At 35.0% G+C, this 22,779-nt stretch overlaps 4 protein-coding genes and 1 pseudogene across 5 annotated transcripts; 3 read left to right on the forward strand and 2 right to left on the reverse strand.

Annotated features, from left to right (window-relative positions):
• Positions 1-929: 929 nt before the first annotated feature.
• On the forward strand, positions 930-2,764 carry LOC111889677 (probable 1-deoxy-D-xylulose-5-phosphate synthase 2, chloroplastic; annotated as a pseudogene).
• A 3,835-nt stretch (positions 2,765-6,599) lies between these two features.
• On the forward strand, positions 6,600-8,373 carry LOC111889799 (mitochondrial import inner membrane translocase subunit PAM16 like 2). The gene is made up of 4 exons (XM_023885954.3): positions 6,600-6,759; positions 7,321-7,408; positions 7,662-7,795; positions 8,067-8,373. Exons 1-4 carry the CDS (start codon positions 6,757-6,759, stop codon positions 8,196-8,198), a joined length of 357 nt encoding a protein of 118 aa, XP_023741722.1. The 5' UTR covers positions 6,600-6,756; the 3' UTR covers positions 8,199-8,373.
• A 1,931-nt stretch (positions 8,374-10,304) lies between these two features.
• LOC111889767 (clathrin interactor EPSIN 2) lies at positions 10,305-15,803 on the forward strand. Of its 2 annotated transcripts, none has more exons than XM_023885923.3 (12): positions 10,305-10,609; positions 11,448-11,535; positions 11,645-11,776; positions 11,868-11,946; positions 12,036-12,119; positions 12,220-12,365; positions 12,439-12,642; positions 12,745-12,786; positions 12,901-12,996; positions 13,094-13,487; positions 13,581-15,018; positions 15,120-15,803. In XM_023885923.3, the coding sequence occupies exons 2-12, from the start codon at positions 11,513-11,515 to the stop codon at positions 15,509-15,511; spliced, it is 3,030 nt and encodes a 1,009-aa protein (XP_023741691.1). In that variant the 5' UTR covers positions 10,305-10,609; positions 11,448-11,512; the 3' UTR covers positions 15,512-15,803. The 2 variants fall into 2 exon arrangements, with proteins under 2 accessions (XP_023741691.1, XP_023741696.1); XM_023885928.3 differs by having other exon boundaries at positions 12,442-12,642.
• Positions 15,804-15,862: 59 nt separating this feature from the next.
• LOC111889781 (uncharacterized) lies at positions 15,863-18,220 on the reverse strand. Its single transcript, XM_023885934.3, has 7 exons — positions 17,819-18,220; positions 17,462-17,673; positions 17,104-17,385; positions 16,746-17,019; positions 16,446-16,669; positions 16,318-16,354; positions 15,863-16,078 (listed from the first exon to the last, which is right to left on the reverse strand). The coding sequence occupies exons 1-7, from the start codon at positions 18,174-18,176 to the stop codon at positions 15,960-15,962; spliced, it is 1,506 nt and encodes a 501-aa protein (XP_023741702.1). The 5' UTR covers positions 18,177-18,220; the 3' UTR covers positions 15,863-15,959.
• A 317-nt stretch (positions 18,221-18,537) lies between these two features.
• Positions 18,538-21,672, reverse strand: LOC111889788 (uncharacterized). Its single transcript, XM_023885943.3, has 11 exons — positions 21,151-21,672; positions 20,855-20,949; positions 20,711-20,768; positions 20,329-20,523; positions 20,127-20,206; positions 19,966-20,048; positions 19,614-19,665; positions 19,190-19,258; positions 19,009-19,095; positions 18,863-18,924; positions 18,538-18,769 (listed from the first exon to the last, which is right to left on the reverse strand). The coding sequence occupies exons 1-11, from the start codon at positions 21,266-21,268 to the stop codon at positions 18,718-18,720; spliced, it is 951 nt and encodes a 316-aa protein (XP_023741711.1). The 5' UTR covers positions 21,269-21,672; the 3' UTR covers positions 18,538-18,717.
• Between the last annotated feature and the right edge of the window lie 1,107 nt (positions 21,673-22,779).

A 22,779-nucleotide genomic window follows, 5' to 3' on the forward strand; every position in this document is an offset into this window, starting at 1 on the left:
GTTCCTGATATGTATTTTAAATCAATTTATTCATTTTTCTACAGGAACTTGACGAGTTTGAGGCCCCAAACTTGTCGAGTAGGAACGGAATTTGGACGCGAAACTTAAAGCCTACTCGACGAGGTGAGAGCCTTAACTCGACGAGTAGGGCTGGTGAAACCCTAATTTTCAGGGTTTAGCACCCTATTTAAACACCTTAACTGTCACACCCCCAAAACCGATGAATGGCGGAAACGTTCTGGGGTGGAGGACGTCATGTACAGTATCACAACAATGCAAGTAGTAAACAAGCAACAACATCATCCATTGCATTAATAATATAATTTCATACAAGTGTGTTCTGTCAAGTTACATAGACACCAAAAAAATATACTTCAAAAATAAAAGAGGAGTCTTGAACGAGCTCCGTCTTCTCAAAAACCTGGCACTGGTACCTGTTTACTGGTGACCTGAGAATACAAGTTATTTTGAAAGAGATTATCAGCTTTAGAGCTGGCGAGTTCATAAGTATATTAGTGTCTGTGTTTGTATGAAAGCATTTGTAAGATGTTTTGTAAGATGTATTGTGTATGTTTGTAAAAGTTTTGTATTTGATTGAACTCTCCTAGAAAACCCTATGTTTTCTACTAAAAGTAGCCTTCTACCAAGGCATCTAGTATTTGTGTGTGTGTGTGTCTCTTGTAAAAGTGTGTATTTTCCTAAATCCGACTATCATTAACCAAAAATATAGTTTTTACATTATTGTTTATTGTGTGAATATCACAAAGTAAAAAAGTAAAGGGAAAACGTTATAGTACTGCAATGTAGTAATTAGTAACTACTGTTGTACTAACTACCTTAAACCAAATGTAAATTTTAAGGTAACATGTGATCGACATGTATCTTGCTACCGACTTAACTGAAAAATGACAATGTAAGATGCCGTAAAAATGACGTTTGGCACCCGTAGACTCGCAAGCCCCATTGTAGCGAGCAGCAAGGTATAGGATAGTCAATCCAGTATAGATCTATATGCAAACTCAATACGCTCACCAATGAAGGAGATTCTAATACAAAAACAGTCATGGCAGGTACTGTCATGCCCTGCTTAATGGCTCACATAAAAACAGACATACCAACATAAGATTCTTACAAGAAAAAGGTCTAAGATGAACACCATAAGAAAAACTTCAGGACTTACAGGTTTTCCGAAAGGAGACGAGAGTGTTTATGATGCTTTTGGCGCCGGACATAGTTCCGCCGGCCTAGGTATGTCTAGATTCCCCAAAAAAAACTTTTTCTTATTTGGGATAAATCATAAATCATGGTGAATCTGGAATCAATTCAATAGGTATGGCTGTTTGAAGAGATTTATTAGGGAAGAACAACAGTGTGATCTCTGTAATTGACAATGACGCCATGACAGTTGGACAAGCATATGAAGCCATGAACAACGTAGGATTCCTCGATTCAAATCTGATCGTCATGTTAAATGACAACAAACAAGTCTCTTTACCCACAACCACATTAGATGGACCTACAACTCCCGTCGGAGGTTTGAGTAGCACTTTAGCTAAAATCCAAGCAAGTCCCAAATTCCGTAAGCTTCATGAAGCTGTAAAGGTGATAGATTAACTGATCGATTAAATTTTGTCATTAATCTAGCGATTGATTATGCAATTTAGTAAGAATACCCAAATATAAAATTTTGCGATTAATCACGAAGCACATCAGACCTCAATCCCATTAGCGAAGGTGGATGAGTATGCAAGGGGAATGATTAGTGATAGTGGGTAGAAATTAGTTGAGGAGCTCAGTTTATACTATATTGGTCCAATTGATGGATATAATGTTGAAGATCTAGTCATCATTTTTGAAAAAGTAAAGTAAATGCCACATCATCAAGAAATACCGGTAATAACAAGTCTTTGGTATTTTTTTAACAGGTAAAAATAGATTTTATGCTCTAAACTACCAAAAAAAATCACGAGGGACCATTTAAACTAACATACTAAAGTTTGTTGGTTTATAGTGACAATAACCCTTCCACTAAATTATGATAATGCTTCCTTTTATTTACTCACTTTGCCTTTTATTTCTTTATCAACCGCCGATGTAGGATTCCTTAAATGTAACTATTCCATATTGTAAAGATATGCGACTCATTTACACTACACACACATTAAATACATATACGTATATAAAACACAAACACACTACGTATATTTAATATACATATACACAAATATAATTTATTCCTTTTACACATAACACAACACAATGACACACTTTCATATATGGACTTAATAATAAACATTTTAATTTCTAATAAAAATTTATTATCCCATATATATATATATATATATATATATATATATATATATATCCGGTTTTTCCGATTTTTAGGACCGGTCCAACCGGTCAGACCAGTTGAACCATCGACCCGGTAAAACATTCGGTTCGATGTCCAGTCCGGTTTTCAAAACATTGCACATTAGAGCTCGTCGTTTCTCTCTTGTCGTTGATTCCTCAAGCCATCCCTCCCTTGCTCGCCGCCGTTAGCCATCTCGTCGCCACTGCCGGAAATTGACGCAACCCACAACAACACCAGAGATCAACGCAAACCACAACTAAGGTTTTTTTCCTGTCTGCTTGTATTCGTGTGAGAATTTCTTCTCCTTGCTGTCGATTTATGCTTATGTCGATCTTCTTCTTTTCACTTGTTTTCAGGGCCGGTGATGAGGGTGTGCCAGATGGGCACATGAACAGGGCCCATCTTATTTAGGGGCCTGATTTTTTTAACACAACATTTTGTTTTGGCCCAAAGTCAATGCAAAATAGTCCAGAATCGTATTTTGTCACGTACGGGAGAAAGGCACAATGGAGCATCGCAGCAGAAGGAGAAGGCAACGTTTAAGGCCTCGTAGAGATCAGTGGATCACATTGAATGCAACTCAACGAAAATGACATCCACTCCTGCTAATCTAATAGTAATCATGTAAATGATTCTAAATTAGTTTTACAGTTTATCATTACCAGTTTTAATAGTTTTATTGGATTGAGTTTTATCATTAATCATCTGTTTTATTTTAAATCTTTAATGTTGAATGAATGTTGTCATGTAATCATGTTGAATGAATCTTTATCATTTTTAGTGTTTTTTAGTTTATCACTAGTTCAGTATTTCAGGTTATTAGATTAATATAATAGTTAATGAGTTTTGAGTTAATGAGTTATGACATAAACCCTATAAATGATATACTTAATTTGAAGAAGAAGATACACATACATACCTTCAAGTAGATATCAATGGCTCTACACATTCCATCATCTATACCTCAGCTTGTTCAGAAATATGTTTAGCGAAATTCATAAATTTTGAGTAATAAATTCCTATCATAAGATATTTCGACGAGATAACTTTGCATTAACAGTCCAAATTTTTCCATGTCATTCTCTTGATTATATTTGGTTTCTAATTTGTATTCAAGGTAGGAGGCTTACTATCAAAAGTTGACCGACATTATGTTTCTTTCTCTTGGTAGAAACCTAGGAGGCTTACCATTGTTTCTAGAACTATCCTCTTTTCTTGTTTTCTTGTTTTGAGACAATTTTTTTCTTGTTCTTTCCATGTGTCTCCTGTTTGATGTTAAATTTTACATATGAATAAATGAAAATTTATATTATTCTTATGGGAGGTCTATTGCAAAATTCCCATTCAAGAAAGAAGTGATTTGTAACACCCCGAGATTCAGGTGCATTTCTTTCACCCTTATTCTTTGTCAATTGGTCATGATTAGTCCTTGAGTGGAGGGAAACTAGCAAGTGAGTACGCTGGGCGTACCAGAGGGGTATGCTGCGCGTACTCATGCGCTTAGTTTGGACGCGGAGTCGCCAAGGTACGCTAGGTGTACCCAGAGTTACGCCGGGCGTACCCGGCCCAGGAGCAAAAACCCTAATCCTTCTTGTGCACTATTTAAAGGGTGTTAAGGCTAATTTCTCAGCCTCCATATTAGTGATTGAAACCCTAAGAGAGAGTCTCCCATCGTCCTTAGTGTGTGTGAGTGTTGTTGGAGCTAATTGTGTTTTGGTGGCTTGGTGAAGAAGAAGGAAAGGAGCTCTTGGAAGCTAAAGCTTGAAGTGCCATTTTGGATCTGAGATCTACAGAGAAAGGGGCTACACTTAGAGGTATAAAGTTCAAAACTTTTGGTTGTTGTTGCATGTGTCATTTCTAGGGTTAAAAACCCCAAAGGTGGAGACTTTATGAGTATAAGATGCTCCATGGTCCGAGATCTGTCCCTTTTCAGTGGTATTAGTGATTTAGAACCATAAAGTTTCCATCTTGGCTGTTAGTTTGAGGTCATGTTTGAGTATTAAGCCTTCTAGAGTTAGAGGATGGAATATTATGGGAGTTGGTGGCTTGTTCAGCCATGCAAAGGCTTAAAGTCATCAACTTTATGGATTAAGAGGCTTAAATGTGGTCAGATCTAGAAATTGGACGTGGGTCTTAACTGTTTAAGACCTCAAGAGCTAAGGGGCTGAAGCTGGGGAGTACGCCGGGCGTACTCCCAGTACGCGCCGCGTACTGGGTGGCGTTCTCTGATTCTGAGAGGCAGCCGGGTACGCTCAGCGTACACATCTGGTACGCGCAACGTAACCCGGAAAGTTGACTTTTGGTTGACTTTTATTGAGGGGCCTTTTGAGTTATGAGATGGGTAAAATGGTCTTTTACCCTTCCGAGAGTGTCATAAGAGGACATAGTCTAGCCTTTGAGAGTTATATTAAATAGAGTATTTATTTCATATGATTAGGCGGAGGCTAGGCCAGCGTTTACCGAGACTGAGATTTACCGAGATACCAGAGGTGAGTCTTCTCACCTAGTGTGGTAACAGAGTCATGTGACAGTGTAATTTAGAGATGTGTGCTAGTGTATTTGCATGTTATTTATGTGTGTGTTTTATTGTGATACGTGATATGCATGATTCAAAGTTTATAGAGTAGGACCAGTGGGTCCATAGAGTTAGGACCTTTGGGTCCATAGAGTTAGGGCCAGAGGGCCCACATAGAGTTGGGGCTGGAGGGTCCCACTGAGACACATTGACCAGAGGGTCAACAAAGTTATAGCCTCGAGTGGCTAATATATGTTAGAGTGGTATTTTGGGGAACTCACTAAGCTTTATGCTTACATTGTTATGTGTTATGTGTTTCGGGTACCAGTGATGACCGTGGGAAGGCGCCGACATGATTCGTACACACACACATGGGATTTTATGTATTTCGATCTTGGGGGATGTTTTGTGAAACAAGGATATGATACAATGACATTTTATTAATAAATGTGTTTGGAAAATGTGTTTTGAAAATGCGAAAAATTGTTTTAATTTTTACGGTGTTACAGATTCATGTAGAAAGGGTATTGGAACTTCGGTTAAAAATAATGTCATTTGGTAACAAGTAATGAACTTTAGGGTTAAGTGCAGGAAAAAGCAACGCTTTAATTTATTACTATAAAGTTTATTGTCGTTTTAAAAAAAAAATAGTTTATGTCATTTAATCCGTTACACCTTCAAGATTAAGGGCCTTTTTGTTCCGGATCGTCCCGGGTATTTAAATCCTCAGGACCGGCCTTGCTTGTTTTCTGGTGCCTGAAACCCTAAGACTAATTAATCATTGATCAGGCATGGACTCGTGTTTATTTCTTTCCTAGTTGTTTATGGTTTTGTTTTCTTTTTTCTCTTGCAACAATCGTTTTATTTTCTGTTAGATTAATTTTTTTGGTTCTCTGAATTTTCCACTTATTCTGATTTGAATTGGAACTCAACAAAATGTGGTTTTGCTGTATCTGTTTTCTAGTATCTGATATAATTTGCCTTGTTGTCGATTCATTCAATTTGAAGGTGTAGTTTACATTGGAATGTGAAAAACTGATTTTGAAGGGTGAAATACCTTTAAATGAATGCGTAGTTTACTTTTGAATGTGAAATGAGAATAGATTACGAGGACAATTATGTATGTGTTTGTGCTTCAGTTATCAATGAAATTTTTTAGATGCTTCCTTTATAATAAATGAAGTTTTTTTTTGCCATATGTCATCTTCTTCTTCATTTTGACACTTGTCATTTTGTGAGAATTTTAGAAATTTTATTTTCCACTTGTCATTTTTTAAAAATTTCCATTTTCTTAAAATAAAATTCTATAAAATTATAATGGGTTCTATAAGGAAATAAAATCATCCTATTAATTTGGTAATAAATTTTCATAAATATTTCAAACGATTTAGTTTATTTTGAAGATTTTCAGAAGATTACATTATGTTATGTAAAGTATTACATTATAAAATACTTCATATTTATATATTGATATTAAAATTTTATTTTTATCAAACCCGTGTTTTACACGGGTCTTACACCTAGTCTATGATACATGAATGTAATTTCAGTTATGGATATAAATATAATAAAAAAATTAGTTAAACAAAACGGTTAGTTATAATAACAAAAATAACAAAAATCGCCACCAAACCATTTGTTGTAGCTTTCACATAAAACAATAAAATGGTAGTTTTACAAGTTTGATGGGTTTATACAGAAATAAATAAAGTTAAGGGGCTGTAATGTACATAATCCTTTTTTTGTATATAATGCTGCAGATTTTGCAAGTCCGCCTTCTTTTCCAAGTTCCATCGGTCCGACATTTGCTTCGCCCCGAACAAAACCCTAAAATTACTTTCCGACGAAACCTTCGTTAAATTTCACAGAACGTTGATCGGATACAATCATGGTATGTTATAATATTCTATCATCTTCAGTTTTATGTACTCTCGATTCACAATTTCCTTTGGTTATCGAAGAATCTCATAGAAATTTACGAATGTTTCAACTTTAAAAAAAAAAATTCCCCTTGTTTATGAAAAAAGAAGCTCTCAGCTGGCTCAAAACAGCTAGACACAAAAGGTGTAATCGAGTGAATTTAGTTTATTTTTGTTGGTTTTGGATTAGTGCTTGATTATGAATAGATTTCATCACTTTCTGCAACATTTTCCATGTTTTTTAGATGTATGAAATGAGGCGTTTGACCTTTGTCAATGAAAAGATATAAATCAAGATGCGATTTCATTTAATAGATTGTTTAGGAGGATGTAATTGTAAAATCTGCAATAAATCTTTTTCCTTCGCATTTTATATTGGAAGATTGTGCTACAGAACATTCCATGAATCAACTACCATAGCCAAATCCAGTTTGATTCTTTTAGCAGCTTCATTGGTTTACGTATTAATAATATAAATCTGAGTTCTAAAATGTTTTCTTGAATCATGATGCAACCTTCTTTATGCTATGCAGGCTGCTAAGATTCTTGCAAATTTGATTGTAATGGGCTCTGGAATCTTGATTAGGGGAATGGTTCAAGCATATCGTCAGGCTCTCCAAAGTAAGTTATTGTTGTAACTTTGTTTTCCATTTAGTAAAACCTCAAAACAAAAAAAGGAAGTCAAAAACATTGATAGTGATGGTGTTATGAAATCAAATGTCAGTTATAATGATGTTGTTCATTTGTGTCTACTATCTTTGTAGATTTATAGCCTTTGGATCATATACTTTGTTTGTTATCCAAGCAATTTGACTTTTAGTTATCTATGTGTGTATATTTATAAATTATATAACTTTTGGTGTCAAAATTGCAGATGCCTCAAAGTCAGGGGTTGCTCAAGAAACATTACAGAATGCTGTGCGAAGAGGAAGCAAAGCTATGACTGAACAAGAAGCGAGACAAATTCTTGGTGTGACTGAACAATCATCTTGGGAGGAGATTGCACAGGTTAGTACTTTCTAGGGCTATTTTTGATGATGAGGATGAGAAGGGCATTTACGTCTTTTGCACATAGAAGAAAAGTCCTTGTCTCATCTTTTTGGGTTGGATAAAAAGTTGCAACTTTTTCCCTACTGACATCAGTCACACAGTCCAATGTATGCCAAACACAGTAATAGGAATAAATGAGAATAGGATGCTATAATAAACAAATTAATGAAAGTATGTTGTTTTTTTTTTGCATTTAAAAATAATATATTTGTTAAATCTTTATATACAGAAATATGATAATCTATTTGAGAGAAATGCGAAGAATGGGAGTTTTTATTTGCAGTCAAAGGTTCACAGGGCCAAGGAGTGTTTGGAGACGGTTTATCAACCGAAAGATCATCCAGGTGATCCCGTTGGTTGACCGTTTGACTTTTTTTTTTTTAACTAAAAAGATATTTTAAACATTTGTATATTTGTAGTCTGATAAATTTTTTGAAGATGGATTTTTGTATTCTTGAGTTGTGTTTTCATATGCTGTTATCAGCCATGGATTTATCATATTGAGTATGAATAAATACACGGGTATTGTTAAAGAAGATGGTGATTCTGGTAAATTTTATTGAAAAAATTATATTTATATAAAATTATACATTGTTAATAATCCATTTGCCTGATGTTGTTGTTAGTTGTTGAAAAGGTTGCGAGAAAATGCAAATATTCATTTTTTTTTTATCTCTTCTTGTTCACGTTGTAATGTTTGTCTTGTTGTGAGAATTTTTTTGTCATTATTGAAAACCTAATTCACTTCTTAATGACTTTTACTTTTTGATGCTTTATCAAAGCATAAGCACAAACACAATTCAATTAAAAAAGGCAGGTTAAAGAAACTTTTTTTTTGATACTTTGTCAATAAATACCATTCTATAGAATTTTTGTTGGGTATGTAATTAGATAAAATTTTTGTTATGTAGATTTTTTACTTAGAATTCAAAATATAACATCGTATTCTTGTTCCTCACCTTAAGGAGCACTCTAGTGAGCAGGTGAAGAGATATTCCTTCATTAGGTTCTTTCTTTCTTTGAGACTAGCAAAGGGCTTGAGAGAACTACAAAAAAATCAAAAGTTCATACAAAAGTCTTTAAGCCAACCATTCCAATCAAACCTTTTTGTATGATACCTACTCCAATTAATACAAAAGTCTTTAAACCAATCTTTCCAATCAAACTCTTTTTTATGAAACCTACTCCAATTAATACAAGGGTCTTTAAACCAACCATTGTGAAACAACCAAATCCACCAAATTGTTGTGAAGTCAACCGCAACAAAAGTCTTTCTTTTTAACCAAAGAAAAATGTAATTTGATATGCCTAATAAGTCCAATCATTGGCAAACAAAAAGACGAGAGTTGAATATTCCGTCTAGTAATAAAATGTAAGGGTAACACATGATTTTTGGAGGTAGCATGCTTGGAATTTTTTACTATGTTGGAAAATCATCAAAAAATTTACATTACATCTGAAAATTTGTGGGAAAATTTGCAACCAGTTGGGTTTGCCCATATGATTCTATCACCATGAAGTCAAACCCAACAAAGATCTCACCACCTCACAATCCGAAAAAGGTGATCCATTGTTTGAGACTCACGATTACAAAGCGAGCAAACAATACAATCAATGTCGACACCCCTTATGTCCAATTTAACCTTAGTTGGAAGTTGAATAAGAATCACATGCCATCCCAAAATATTAAGTTTATTTGGGTTCCATTAATTTTGTCTAGTAAGACACCCACCATTATTCAAACAAACACATCAATAAAATGTTTGACGGAAAATTAAGGATCCAAGCTTAATCTTGCAGAACGAGTTAAACGTCTTTCCAAGTGTATTGAAACGAGTCTTGAAACTGGTCAATTTTGAGGAATATTTTTTGTTTTGGTGGGAGACTAAGACATAGCTAATCATGCAGAAGTTCGCTAACTTCTTGAATTATTCGAAAAGTTCACAAAGTTCACTTACGACACAAATTTGTGAATTCACAACCTGTTCTTTTTTTTTTTTGTGAAAAATGAGAAAGCAATTATCCGATATGTTTTTTACGAACTTGATAGCCATTTTGTGATAGTAGTTGAAAACATGGTTATCATATGATATTTGGCTTGAAAGTGAATAGCTCTTATAGAAGCCATACAAAAAGTATAAACTTATATATAAGACCTCCAATGAAAAAAAAGTACAAGAATTTATATATGTCTAAGAATTCTTCATATGCTTTCAAGAGTTTGTTTTATAGAATATTTAGAATCTTCTTGTGACACCACCCATGACCTTTGACGGCCATGTGTGTTTAGAATAGCTTTTGACATAACACCCAACAAAGACTTATACATGCCAGCTACAAATTAACATACTGGAATATTATTAAATATACAAAAAAAAATTAGTTTGATTTCTTTTTAATAAATAAGTCTCAAAATTTTGAAAAATAAGGAAGAAAAGTAAAAGGGAAATAAATAGTAATACCAATACATGTATCCCAGAAATTCTCCGCGCTAAGGTGCGCTGTCTCTTCTCAAATCTCAATTCTCATCTTTTAAGTTTTACGCCTTCCCTTAATTGTTGTTGACAGAGAAACAAAAAGGAAAGACCAAACCCTTTCTCTGTTTACTATATCATTTTCGTTCAATTTTTTCAACAAAAAACAGAAATAAATCTTGAGTTTTGAGTGTTTTATATTACAATCGACCATCCGTTCTTCATCTTTTTTATCTTTCGATTCATCTTTTACTATAAGATACCAGTTTATCAGATCTGCCATCTTCAGTTCGATCAGGTACGATGCCTTTTCTTCGAAAAATCACTTTTCTGATCTGTGTTAGTTTAGTTTCAATTTTCTCGATTGACTAGATCTTGTTTTGTATTGTAGACTTCTGATTCGTATTTGTTCGTAATTTTTGTTATGTAATTGGATGTGTGTTTAGCTCATACGTCATTGTGATTAGTTAGGGTTTTTTTTTTTTTTTTTTTTTTTTTTTTTTTTTGTTGTTCTCCTGGTTGAAGGTTTTGCTGTTTTGATTTGTAGTCGTGAGGATTAACTAGATGTGTGAAGTTATGTAATTGGTGTATTTAATGGCTGTTATTCTTTTTTGCATTTCGATTCGGTTTTGTCATCATAATTAAGGAACTGTTAAAGACTATATGTCGATCTTTATTTTATTTTGGCTCTGTAACTCTGTTCTTCATCTTTAGGCTTTAAGGCAATCTTTTTAGACATTTGAGTTTTGGTGCTACAGAATTTTACAAATCATGTTGCCTTAATAAGTTTTTAGTGTTCATGTATCCCATTTTTGCTTATAATTATTTCATTATTTAGAGGATTATATAACCAGTTTGATACAAATCACAACAAACCTGGTTGTCAATAACTTATATGCCATTATTTTAACTTTATTTTGCTTAAGGTTAAATGCAAGGAGTGGCAACATAGTGATTAGTGAACATACTTTCATTGATTTGTTTATTTTTGCGTTTTACTTTCATTTCTTCCCATTAGAGCATTGTACTTTGAATTTTTTTTACCCATTTAGCATTGTTACTTAAATATCAATATTCACTTCTATTACCCATTTAGCATTGTCACTTAAACATTATTATTGGTCTCCTTTTTCCAGCTGGACTTGAATACTCTTCGAGTGTGTGCTTCACTTGAAGAGGGTTAGTGCTCTTCTAGGTGAAAATGAAGAAGGCATTCAGGGACATGTAAGTAATAAAAGATTTATCCTTCATTTGAACCATTGTTATTTATATCATCACAATTATCTATGTCAATCATGATTGTTCATATGGATTTGATCCTTTTTCATTGCAGTAAGAGAGGAGTAAATAAGAAAGTTCTTAAAGTTCCTTCAATAGAACAAAAGGTTCTTGATGCTACCAGCAACGAGCCATGGGGTCCTCATGGAACTCATCTTATTGATATTGCACAGGCTTCAAGAAACTAGTATGACATACCTTATTTTCCTATAAAATTTTAAAACAAAAAAAAATGATTATTTAGTGCCCAAATTAATCTGCTTTTCTTATTTTTTCAGCCATGAATACCAAATGATCATGTCAGTAGTTTGGAAGCGCCTCAGTGATACTGGAAAGAACTGGCGCCATGTGTTCAAGGTTTACAACTCTACCCATCCATTGTAAATTATTCCAACATGTGTCAAGGGTAGTTTTGTCATTTTAAGTACTTTTGTTTTCTGCACCAGGGTTTAACGGTTCTTGAGTATTTGGTGATAAACGGATCGGAACGTGTCATTGAAGATATCAGAGAACATGCAAACCAAATAACTGTATGTTTTTATTCCTTGTAACTTTGTTATTTCTGAGTTTCTTTTTTTTTTTTTTTTTTTTTTTTTTTTTTTATAAATTAATGTTTTTATTTTTTAATAGGCGTTGGCTTCTTTTCAATATATTGATTCAACGGGGAGGGATCAAGGGAGCAATATAAGGAAGAAGTCTCAGATTCTTGTTGCCCTCGTGAATGATAAAGAGAAACTACAAGAAGCAAGAGAGAAGGCAAATGCCAGCAGGGACAAGTGAGTAGTGAATATCTTAGATTCTTAGAAATTATGATTAGATAGTGGAATGACTTTTTTTAACCTTTTGAAGTAGATTCCGTAATACATCGGGAGATGAAGGGCGTTTTGGTAATAGAGAAGAAGATCGTAATGGTTATGGGAGAGAAAGAGAATGGGGTGATGATGAATATCGTGGAAGAAGTAGAAGCAATGATGGTGATTATGGCACAAGAAGTCAAAGCTCTGATAGAGAGAGGGATCGATCATTTGAAGATGATGGTCATCGTTCTTCTAGGTATACAACTTTCCAATTATAGCAACCTAATTTCATTGATTTGTTTATTATTACTTGAAAAATGATAATTCTTTATATTTATGATTTTATATTCATTGCCAGAGGAAGCAGTGCTAGAGTTGAGGATGCTTCTCCGGATGGAAGGTAATTTAGATGGTGGAAGGAATCTGCTTTTTGATTAAAAAGACCAAAATACCCTTGTTATATATACATTGAAATATTTTTTTTTTTTTTTTTTTTTTTTTGTGGTGAGGGCAGGGGGCTTGAACCAAAGTTATCTGGACAAAATGTTGGTGGGCCTCCTAGTTATGAAGATGCTGTGAGTGATGGTCATAGCCCTGTTGATACCAAGAGGTGAATTAATTAATTAATAAGTCAAAAGATTTATTTACTTGTAATTTGTGATATATTTATAATAATTGAATCTAGTCTAACTTATAAACATTTGAAGGAATGGAGAAACTGCAACATCATCACCTCAGGTGAACATTAACCATCAAGAAATTCCGGCAGCAGCTGCTCCACCACCACCAGCTGCCGCCGCCACACCACCTCCAGTTACCACTACGCCGCCACCACCTGCAGTGACAGTCAACAATGAAAACGACGGGTTTGACTTTTTTGATCCCCGTGGTGCTGCTCCTGCTCCTGCTCTTGCCGTTGCCCTTGCTCCGCAAGCATCAGGTGGCGGAGAGATGGAGGATTTATTTGGTTCTCTATCGGAGTCTTTCTCTTCTTCAAATGCATTGGCTCTTGTAACATCTACTTCATCTATAACCACTGAAGTTCATCCTCCAGCAAATACTAATCCTTATCTCACCTTCGACACCTCATCGACAAGTCAGGTGCGTGAGTGTCTTAAAAGCTGGATTCTACACACACACACATACATTGATAGTTTGCTTATATTGTAAATGTACACTCTTTATGCATTGCAGGCATTTGATGATCCGTTTGGTGATGGTCCTTTTAAAGCTGTTCCTTCTACTGATGGATTTTCGGCTCAACCACCAACATCACCCTTCACTACAACTGCTGAACCACCATCATTTTCAGTTGACCCAATGTCAGGGTCAGGGGGATTTGGGGATACGTTTGATTTTGATTCAACTGTTGACATTTTAGCTGATATACTGCCTCCACCTGGACCCTCACAAACTGCTTTTCCTTCTCAAAATGGTCAAACATCTAGTTTTTCAGCAGAACCTAACCAGACCACATTTCCTTCGAGTTTTTCAACCCCATTTGGCCAACCACCTACTTTTTCGTCCCAAGGTCAAGGTGGTCAACCTTTTCAACCTCAAGCTGCCCAATCTATGCCACACCCAGCTTTTCCACCTCAAGGTGTCCAGCAGCAGCAGTCTATGCCACAGTCAGCTTTTCAACTTCCAGGTGGACACCAGTCTATGCCACAGTCAGCTTCTCAACTTCCAGGTGTCCAGCAGCAGCAGCCTATGCCACAGTCAGCTTTTCAACTTCCAGGTGGCCACCAGTCAGCTTTTCAAAGTCCAGGTGTCCAGCAGTCTATGCCACAGTCAGCACCTTTACCACTCCAAGGTGGCCAGCAGTCTATGCCACAGTCAGCAGCTTTTCAACTTCCAGGTGGCCAGCAGTCTATTATGCCACAGTCAGCTTTACAAGTCCAAGGTGGCCAACAGTCTATACCACAGCCAAGTTTTCCAGCTCAAGGTGGTCAATATGCATCACAACCAGGTTTTCCAGGTCATGGTGGTCAATATGCACCACAACCAGGTTTTCCAGGTCAGGGTGGCCAGTCTGTACCCCAAAGCAGCAGCCAAAATGGTGGTTTTTCTTCTCAGTTGGGTGGTGTCAGTGTCTCAGGGGCAGGGGCCAATGGTCAATCCGTGTTGCACCCTGGTTTTCCAGCTCAGGGCGGCCAGTCTGGTTTTCCGTCACAGGGTGGCCAATTGATGTTGCAAGCTCAAGCTCAGGGCAGCCAGTCTCTATTGCAGCCTGGTTTTGTGGCTCAGGGTGGCCAAAATGCATCTCTTGGTGTTGGTGGTTTTCCTTCAAATGGTCAACTTGCTCAGCCAAATGTCTCACAGCCACAACCAGTGTTTACCAATTCCAATGGTCATGCTCAGTCAAACAACTTGTTTGGGGGTTTCCAGCCACACAGTTCTTCTGCTTCAATGGCGCCCTTATCACAAGTCACACCTACACCCACACCCACACCTGCCCCACAATACAACCCTTCAAATTTCTATCAACCACAACAACCACCAGCTCTGACTACTTCAACAGGTGCTCTTGCTCTAGTACCACAACAACCAACGGATAAAAAGTTTGAGACCAAATCAACAGTCTGGGCTGATACATTGAACCGAGGCCTTGTCAACTTGAACATATCTGGAGGTAACTTTACCCTAGTCATTCTAGTGTCAAACTGATCACATTATCATATATGAATATGATACTTACTAGTTATGTTATGTACTTATTATGCATGTGTGCAGCTAAAACAAACCCATTATCCGACATTGGAATCGACTTTGAAGCCATAAACCGTAAGGAAAAGAGGATGGAAAAACCAAGCCAAACCCCAGTCGTTTCAAATGTCTCCATGGGTAAGGCCATGGGTTCCGGTTCTGGAATGGGACGTGCTGGTGCTGGTTCTGTTCTAAGACCCACACCAAACCCCATGATGGGTGCACCCACTGGCTTTAACCAGCCCATGGGAATGAACCCTATGCCTCCTCAGAATATGGGAATGAACATGGGTCAAGGATTTCAGATGCAGCAAGGGTATCCTCCTGGCTCAGCCATGCCTGCAAATTATAATAATAATCCAATGATGGGTAGAGGTGCTGCTGGATATGCTCCACAACCTTATGGTGGTTACAGATAAGATTTTCAGCCATACCCCAACCCCAACCCCAACCCCATTATGTTATTGTGATATATAAGAATTCTTTCACTTTGTAATTTTGTTATGAGTTTCTTTTCTTGTAATGTTCATTTACATTATTCAGGTTTTTGTCTCATTACATATAGCTTTCTGTATACCATCAAGGACAGCTAGTCTCAGGTTGCATCTTTTTTATACATTTAAAACATTTTTTTTTGGTTTCTTGTTGATTCTTGAACCATGTAATGCCTAGTTGCAAACAATAAACATTAGGATTCACTATTGTTTTTAATTATTCATCTTCCAACTTTCTTCGCTTTTTGTATAAGTGTGTGTATTTTTCAACCAAAGTAAGAGCAAACAATATGTGTATTCAATCAGAATGACGTAAAATGGGCACCAAAACTAGTAAGTAATTTAGTTTGTTTAAAAGAAGGATAAACATATTTTACTCCAGAAAGACTTGTATCCTGTCACCCATTGAATCTTTAAAATCTAGCAACAGCTTTCCTCCCACTTCAAATGATACATCATCTAGCAATGCCTTTATGTTTACTCCTCCCAAAGCTGTATGACAAAATCAATGATTGAATAGGATTAGACAAACTTTTTAGGCATATTTTCAATAACAAGGATGAGAAAGACGTTCACATCTTTTGCACGTACAAAAGACCAAGAACAAGTCCATGATCCATCATTTTGTGTGGGACAAAAGTTGCAATTTTTTTTTGTCTCATTGACATAGTCTGTGTGTAATGCATGTCAGATAAGTACAAAGCCATAACGTCTTGTCAGAGAAATGATACCTGGGACAATATTCGTGATGCCATCCAGAAAACCAGCCTGAAAACATCATACATCCAGATCCACTAATATTAGTCCCTGAATTAGCTCTTTCATTACTATTTTTTTTCACTTAAAAGAAATGACATACAGGAATTCGGATATCAAGTTTCTCAAAGCCATCTCGCCCAGTGATTTTGACTCTTAAAGAACGAGACCAGATCCCTGAGAAAGGATCATTTGAACCTCCTCCACCATACTTATACATATCTGGATTCATCAGTTCAACAACAGGCTTCGATGCTTCTTCACCTTCACCTGTCTGCTCTTTATCATCTTGACCCCATCTTCTAATACCATACGGATTTCCGCCACCTGGCAAACACATAACCAAAATCAATCACTCAAACAAGCAAAAAAACCCTTTTGAAAAGTGAGGTTCTTGACCAACCTGTTTGCCACACAGGTTGAGTGTTCTTAGTAGCATAAAGTTTTTCTTCTTCATAATAGGTGTTGAAACCCAAGATTTCTTTGACTTCTTCAAATGATGGCATGCTTGCAGGAGAAGGAACACGCCCTCCCTTAATAGCCACCAATGCATCATCCATGGCACGAATGGATACACCCAACAAAGAAAGAGGATAAGCTATAAGTTTATATCCTATCTCCTCAAGTTCTAAAGGAGTCAGTATTGGTGTTTTCCCTCCACCTTCAAGCATATTAGCCTACACAAGAATCAGAAAAAAAAAGTTAAGAATCCTTAAAGTTATAGCTTTTTTATGTTAACGATCAAAAACAAGATTGCTAACCATTTTAGGAACTCCAGGAGAGATTTCACAGAATGCTTTCATCTCTTCTTTTGAAGCAAGTGCATCAATGAAAAGTACATCAGCTCCTGCATCAGCAAAAGCTCTTGATCTCCAAAGAGCTTCTTCTAAGGACAATGCTTGACGTGAATCTGTTCTTGCTACAATAACAATGTCACAACCACTCTCTTTCCGAGCATCAACAGCTGCTTTTATCTTCATCACAGCTTCTTCTCTAGATACCACTTTCCTTCCTTGTGTATGACCACAAGCTTTTGGGGATACCTTGCAGTTTGAGCAGTATCAGCAATCTGTAGGACCTACAGATGAATATAATGATAGTTGATGTTAAGAAATGAACCTGATCTTCGAGAATTATTCCTGCAAATCCTGCTTTGATGTATCCCTTCACAGTTCTCTTCATGTTCATGGCGTTTCCATATCCGTTATCACCATCGCCGATCACTGGAATGGATACAGCTTCTGTAATTTGTTGCCCTTGCTCCACCATTTCTCCGTAAGATATTAGTCCGGTATCTGGCAAGCCTAATCGAGCAGCCGATATTCCAAAACCTAGCGACAGAATCCATCACAAGCAAAATTTATAGGATTGATCAGACGAGGTTGCACATTAAAACCAGTTTTCACCATTCTCTTTGAAGCATGCCCAAAAAGGATGCCTGAATCGAAATTTTACAAATGATTATGAGAAAGGTACCAGTCGTGAAGCAGAACTGAAAGCCAGCTCTCTCTACAAGCTTGGCGCTGAGAGCATTAAAACAAGCAGGGCCTTGATGAATTCCGGGAGAATCAAGTAGTTGTCGTAGCTTCTTCGCCGGAGACGACTCTGAAGTGGCGTCGTAGGCTTTTCTGTCTCCTCCATAAGAACTAACGATGATGGAATTGGAGTGGACTGAAGGCCGTGATTTCCGAAGATTATCATATCCAATGTTTTTCTTGGTAAGAATCGGATTAATCGGGTAGCTCGGAAGTGCAAAAGCTTTAAAATTAGAAATTAAGTTCTCCGGCGATGAGGGAGGAGAGTGGTGGCGACATACGGAGGAGGAGAGATTCATGCTGTGTTTGGGGGTTGGAGACTGGCAAGATTCCGTTGGCTTGTTTTACTTACGAACTAATTTTATATAAAACCCCCATAAACTATGGCTAAATGACAATACTTGGTAGAGTTTACACTTTATTTTTAATTTCGTCATAAATCTTCTAAAATGTTACAAAAATCAGTATATGGTTCAAAAGTTCATTCTAGATTTAATTAAACAAATAGAAGAATATCAGAATAGACGAGATGATTTAAAAATACTTATTGAGTGTGAAAAAACAGAAGGAAATAAAAGTTAGACTGAAAAAAAATGGAAGGATAAAAAAATTCTCATACTCTTCGGATGAAGTTATAAATAGATTTCATGGTCAACCTACTAAAGCCTTCTAAGCTCATTAAAAATTAGATTCAAACATTAAAACTACAAAAATTTCAAAACCAAAGATACCATTTTCATCGATTGTACAATATCACTACCAAAAAAACTTCACAATTAAGAGAGACCTGTCTAACTTTACTTCAACCTAAAAAAATAAAAAAATTTCATATCAAATCTCTTATACACCAGCTTCCTCATCACCATGGCTTTTGTCTTCTTCCTTATCAAACCTGCAAAAAAAAAACATCAAAAAAACTTAGTCATGATGGGTTTCATTTTGCTTTTTCTATTAAGCCCAAAAGATGATGAAATAAGAAACATACGCTGAATAAACAACAAGCCCAACAGCAACAGCAGCAAAAGCTAAAAAGTACATCCAATCGACCTGACGATATGTGACAATGTCAGCTTCGTTTAAAAAAAAAAAAAAAAAAAACTAAAAAAATTAAACTCGATATTCTTTACAAACCTTTTCATGATACAAAAAGATACGTATCAAAACTGACCACATGTCTGACGTCAACAAAGACAGATTTAGCATTGTGGACCCACTAATCTGCATTTTATACCAACACAAACAAACTTCAATCATAGAGTTCTTAAAATTTCCATAACTAGAAAGATGTATAAAGAATGTTGCAAAGTCTCACCTTTAACAGGATTGGCACACCTGAGTAAAATAGAAACATTGCTGCTGCAAATCCAGCATAAGGAAGCACCTAAGAAAAACAAACAACATGTATTTAATAGAGGTGTTTGAATTTTTTTTGTAGGTTAATTCCATTAATTTGATTATTACAACATCCTACTTTCATTATTTCTATTACAGTATCGTTAATTCTATAAGTCTACCCAATTACATAGCATTGTTATACAAAAAGAAATCTTGAAGTGAAATGCTCAAAAAAAGAAAATGAAGGTAGGATGTTGTAATACACAAATAAATGGAAGTACTTTATTATTTCTTGCATTTAGCCCCTTGTAGAATAAATCTATAGATGAAAGTACAATCACACACACACACACACGATTAGTGTGTGTGTGTGTGTGAGAGAGAAGAGAGAGAAAGAGTACCGCTCCTGATGACCAACGGATGGATTTTAGTTCCTCACGCTCAAGTACGCTTCTATGGACATTGTTAAAGACCACAAAATAATGTAAAAAAATATACAAACAAGATCAAAGTGGTATTATTTTTTCTTCCAATTCCTCAAAAATGCCCTCATTTGGTCAAAATATATTTTAAAAATAATTTATATGTAAGCAACAGTAAATGGGAAAAAACACTTAACAAAAACAAAAAGAAACGGGTGTCAAATGTCAAGTGAATAGGTGTTTTTTTTATGGCTTAGAAGCTCTCTATAAAATAAATGTAGTAACCCTTTAAACTATTTTAAACAAAATGTTGCATATAAAAGAAGGATACATTTGAATACCACTGAAAATGGCACCAAAGAGACCCAACATTGCCATGAGTTCAACTCGATCAGCTGTTTTCACAAAAAACTCCTGCACAAGGGTTTTTCAATAAGTGTATGCACAACATTAATGCTATTTCTTGCATAAATGACAATTGTTTTTGCTCACCTCACTAACATTGCAGACAGCATAAAGTGTAGCTCCAGCAATAACCAACAAATCCCCTTTAATAGGATTGCTCCCACTCTCTATCCATACACATAAAAAAAAAGTAAAAAAAAAAAAAACATATAGTAAAATCCTAAATCCCGTATCATATTTTCATGTAAAAAAAATGAAATTGAAAGTAAAACGCTAAATATATGCTCACGTGAACGATCTGCTGCATGCACATCTGAAAAAATAACAAGCACAAGACCCGCAACACAAATGACAACACCCGCAATTTTCTTGAATTTGTAGTTTGTTTTCAAGAAGAGCCACGTCAGGATTATGACTGATGGGATTGACCAACAATCCAACAGCATAACACTCGTTAATGACGTGTATTGATATGCCTTCACCACTGCTCAATATATATATATATATATATATATATATATATATATATATATATATATATATATATATATATATATATATATATATATATATATATATATATATATATATATATATATATATAAAAATTAGTTAAACATGGTTAATTTATAAGAATTACTATTAAACATTATATCGTTTTATAAACTTACCAAGATAATTTGCTTCCACGTCTATAAGTCCAAGAAGTAAGTAATAATACCATTTTGCCTGTAATGTTATAAACCAATCAACTTCAATAAAAAAAAAATACGATATGATGAGAAGAAAGATGGATTGAAGGTTTAATTACTAACTTTCATCTCATGTCTCCTGAAAATCAAAATCCCACCATAAACAATCGCCAACAACACATAGTTTGCTAAAGACTGTGATGTTGGTGCATTGATTCCTAAGTTATTACATAAAACAACATAAATTAGAAACTATATTACAATCAATTATACAAGTGATATACCTAGAAAAATGATTCACACAAGATGCTAATCATGCGATATAAAACAGCCATATATAATAAGAGAGTTAATTTTATTTGTTTAATTTTAGTAGAATAGTTACAAAGTAAGCTAAAATAATTAACGAAAACGCAAACCTCTTCTAGCAAGCTCAGATGATGTAAACCCAGTTGAAGTGATAAAAAGGGAGAGAATCTGCCCGAGAAAAAGGGCGAACAATGTCTTCTTTGTAAAAAGACCCTTAAAAGACACCATGATTCGATATCAAAACCCTTTAAGAATCTTAGAATACTTGCGAAAAACACCGAATTCAAGAAACCCAGAATGCCCAAATCACAAAATCCCCATTCCTGTTGCTTTTGTAATCGACAAATGTTTATGAATAAGTGTAAAAGGATGGGAAGAAAACAAAAATTTGACCTTACGTAAGCAAATTAAATACCACCTAAGAATTTATTGTTGGATTTAATGCAATATGCAAAAGAAAGAGAAGAAAAAAAAAAGTCAGTTTCAATTATATGTTGAGAACGATTTGAAGGAAAGAGTGGAGAATGAAAAGGATTCTTAAAGAAGAAAGAGGGTTTTGTGAAGAGGTGAGGGAGGGTTTAGGACTGTTTGTTGTTCGTATTCTTAATCGGTGGAAAACGGAATGACCGAAATTGCCTCGGAGATCTTTTTCAAGTATATATACTTTTTTCTCATCTTTTTGTGCATGTTGGCAATTTATTTATTTTATATTTAATTAAATCTTTTGGATAAATCCAATCTGCTTCTATTGGTGGTAATCCATGATATTGGATTTTTTATTTAATAAAATATGACATTAACAAAAAAATATTGTAGTTATTCATAAAAATACAATAAAGATTCGCATTATTTTTTTAGATAACCATTAATATTTTACTCATAAAAAAAACAACTATAATCCTCCCAAAAACATGTTCGCTAACTAGCAAATACACATTACCAAGTTGAAGTTCAATATTGTTTTGCGAACAAAATTATTTCTTTACAAAGTAATTTTACGTCTAATTAGTTACTATAAAAATCCTGAAAAATCTTGCTAATAATTTGTGGGATTGAGCATAGCTGAAGGCATAAATTCCACATAATCCACTAATTAGGGGTATTCATAACCGTATATCCGAAAATTTCCAAAAATAGATATTGATATCCGATTTTGTATCCACAATTTTGGATACGGAAATATCAGAGATACCCGAAAACGCAATCATCTATATTTGTTTCTTCAAATGTCAAAAAATTTGAAAAATAACATTACATATTACTTGTTTAAATGTTAACAATGAGTAAATATAAGATTCTAGTGTATTTGTTACCCTTGTAAACTAAAAAAAACATACAAAGTATAAAACACACAAACAAAATTCCAAAAAACAATCCAAAGTTTAAAACACACAATTAACATTTCAAAATATCAGTTCACTATTTCCAACTTCAACACCATTCCAACAATGCAACAAACAACTAATACTTCAACATCATTCTTGAAAAAAATCATAAGTATATATCAGTGGTTGTCAGTGTATCTAATTTATTTGTTAGTTAATGCTAAAAATAAGAAAAAATAACATTAAAATTAAGACAAAACTGATAGATTGTATGCAAATATTATACACTTAACCCCTACTTAAGATTACTATGATTCATATGCAAACTTTCCTTAAAATCCGTCAATATATGATTCTAATTCCTAACAAAATTTCAATACTCACAAATCACAATGCACAAAAGCAAAGGACGTT

Source organism: Lactuca sativa, chromosome 6, assembly GCF_002870075.4.
Source record: "Lactuca sativa cultivar Salinas chromosome 6, Lsat_Salinas_v11, whole genome shotgun sequence".
In the NCBI taxonomy this organism is placed as follows: Eukaryota; Viridiplantae; Streptophyta; class Magnoliopsida; order Asterales; family Asteraceae; genus Lactuca; species Lactuca sativa.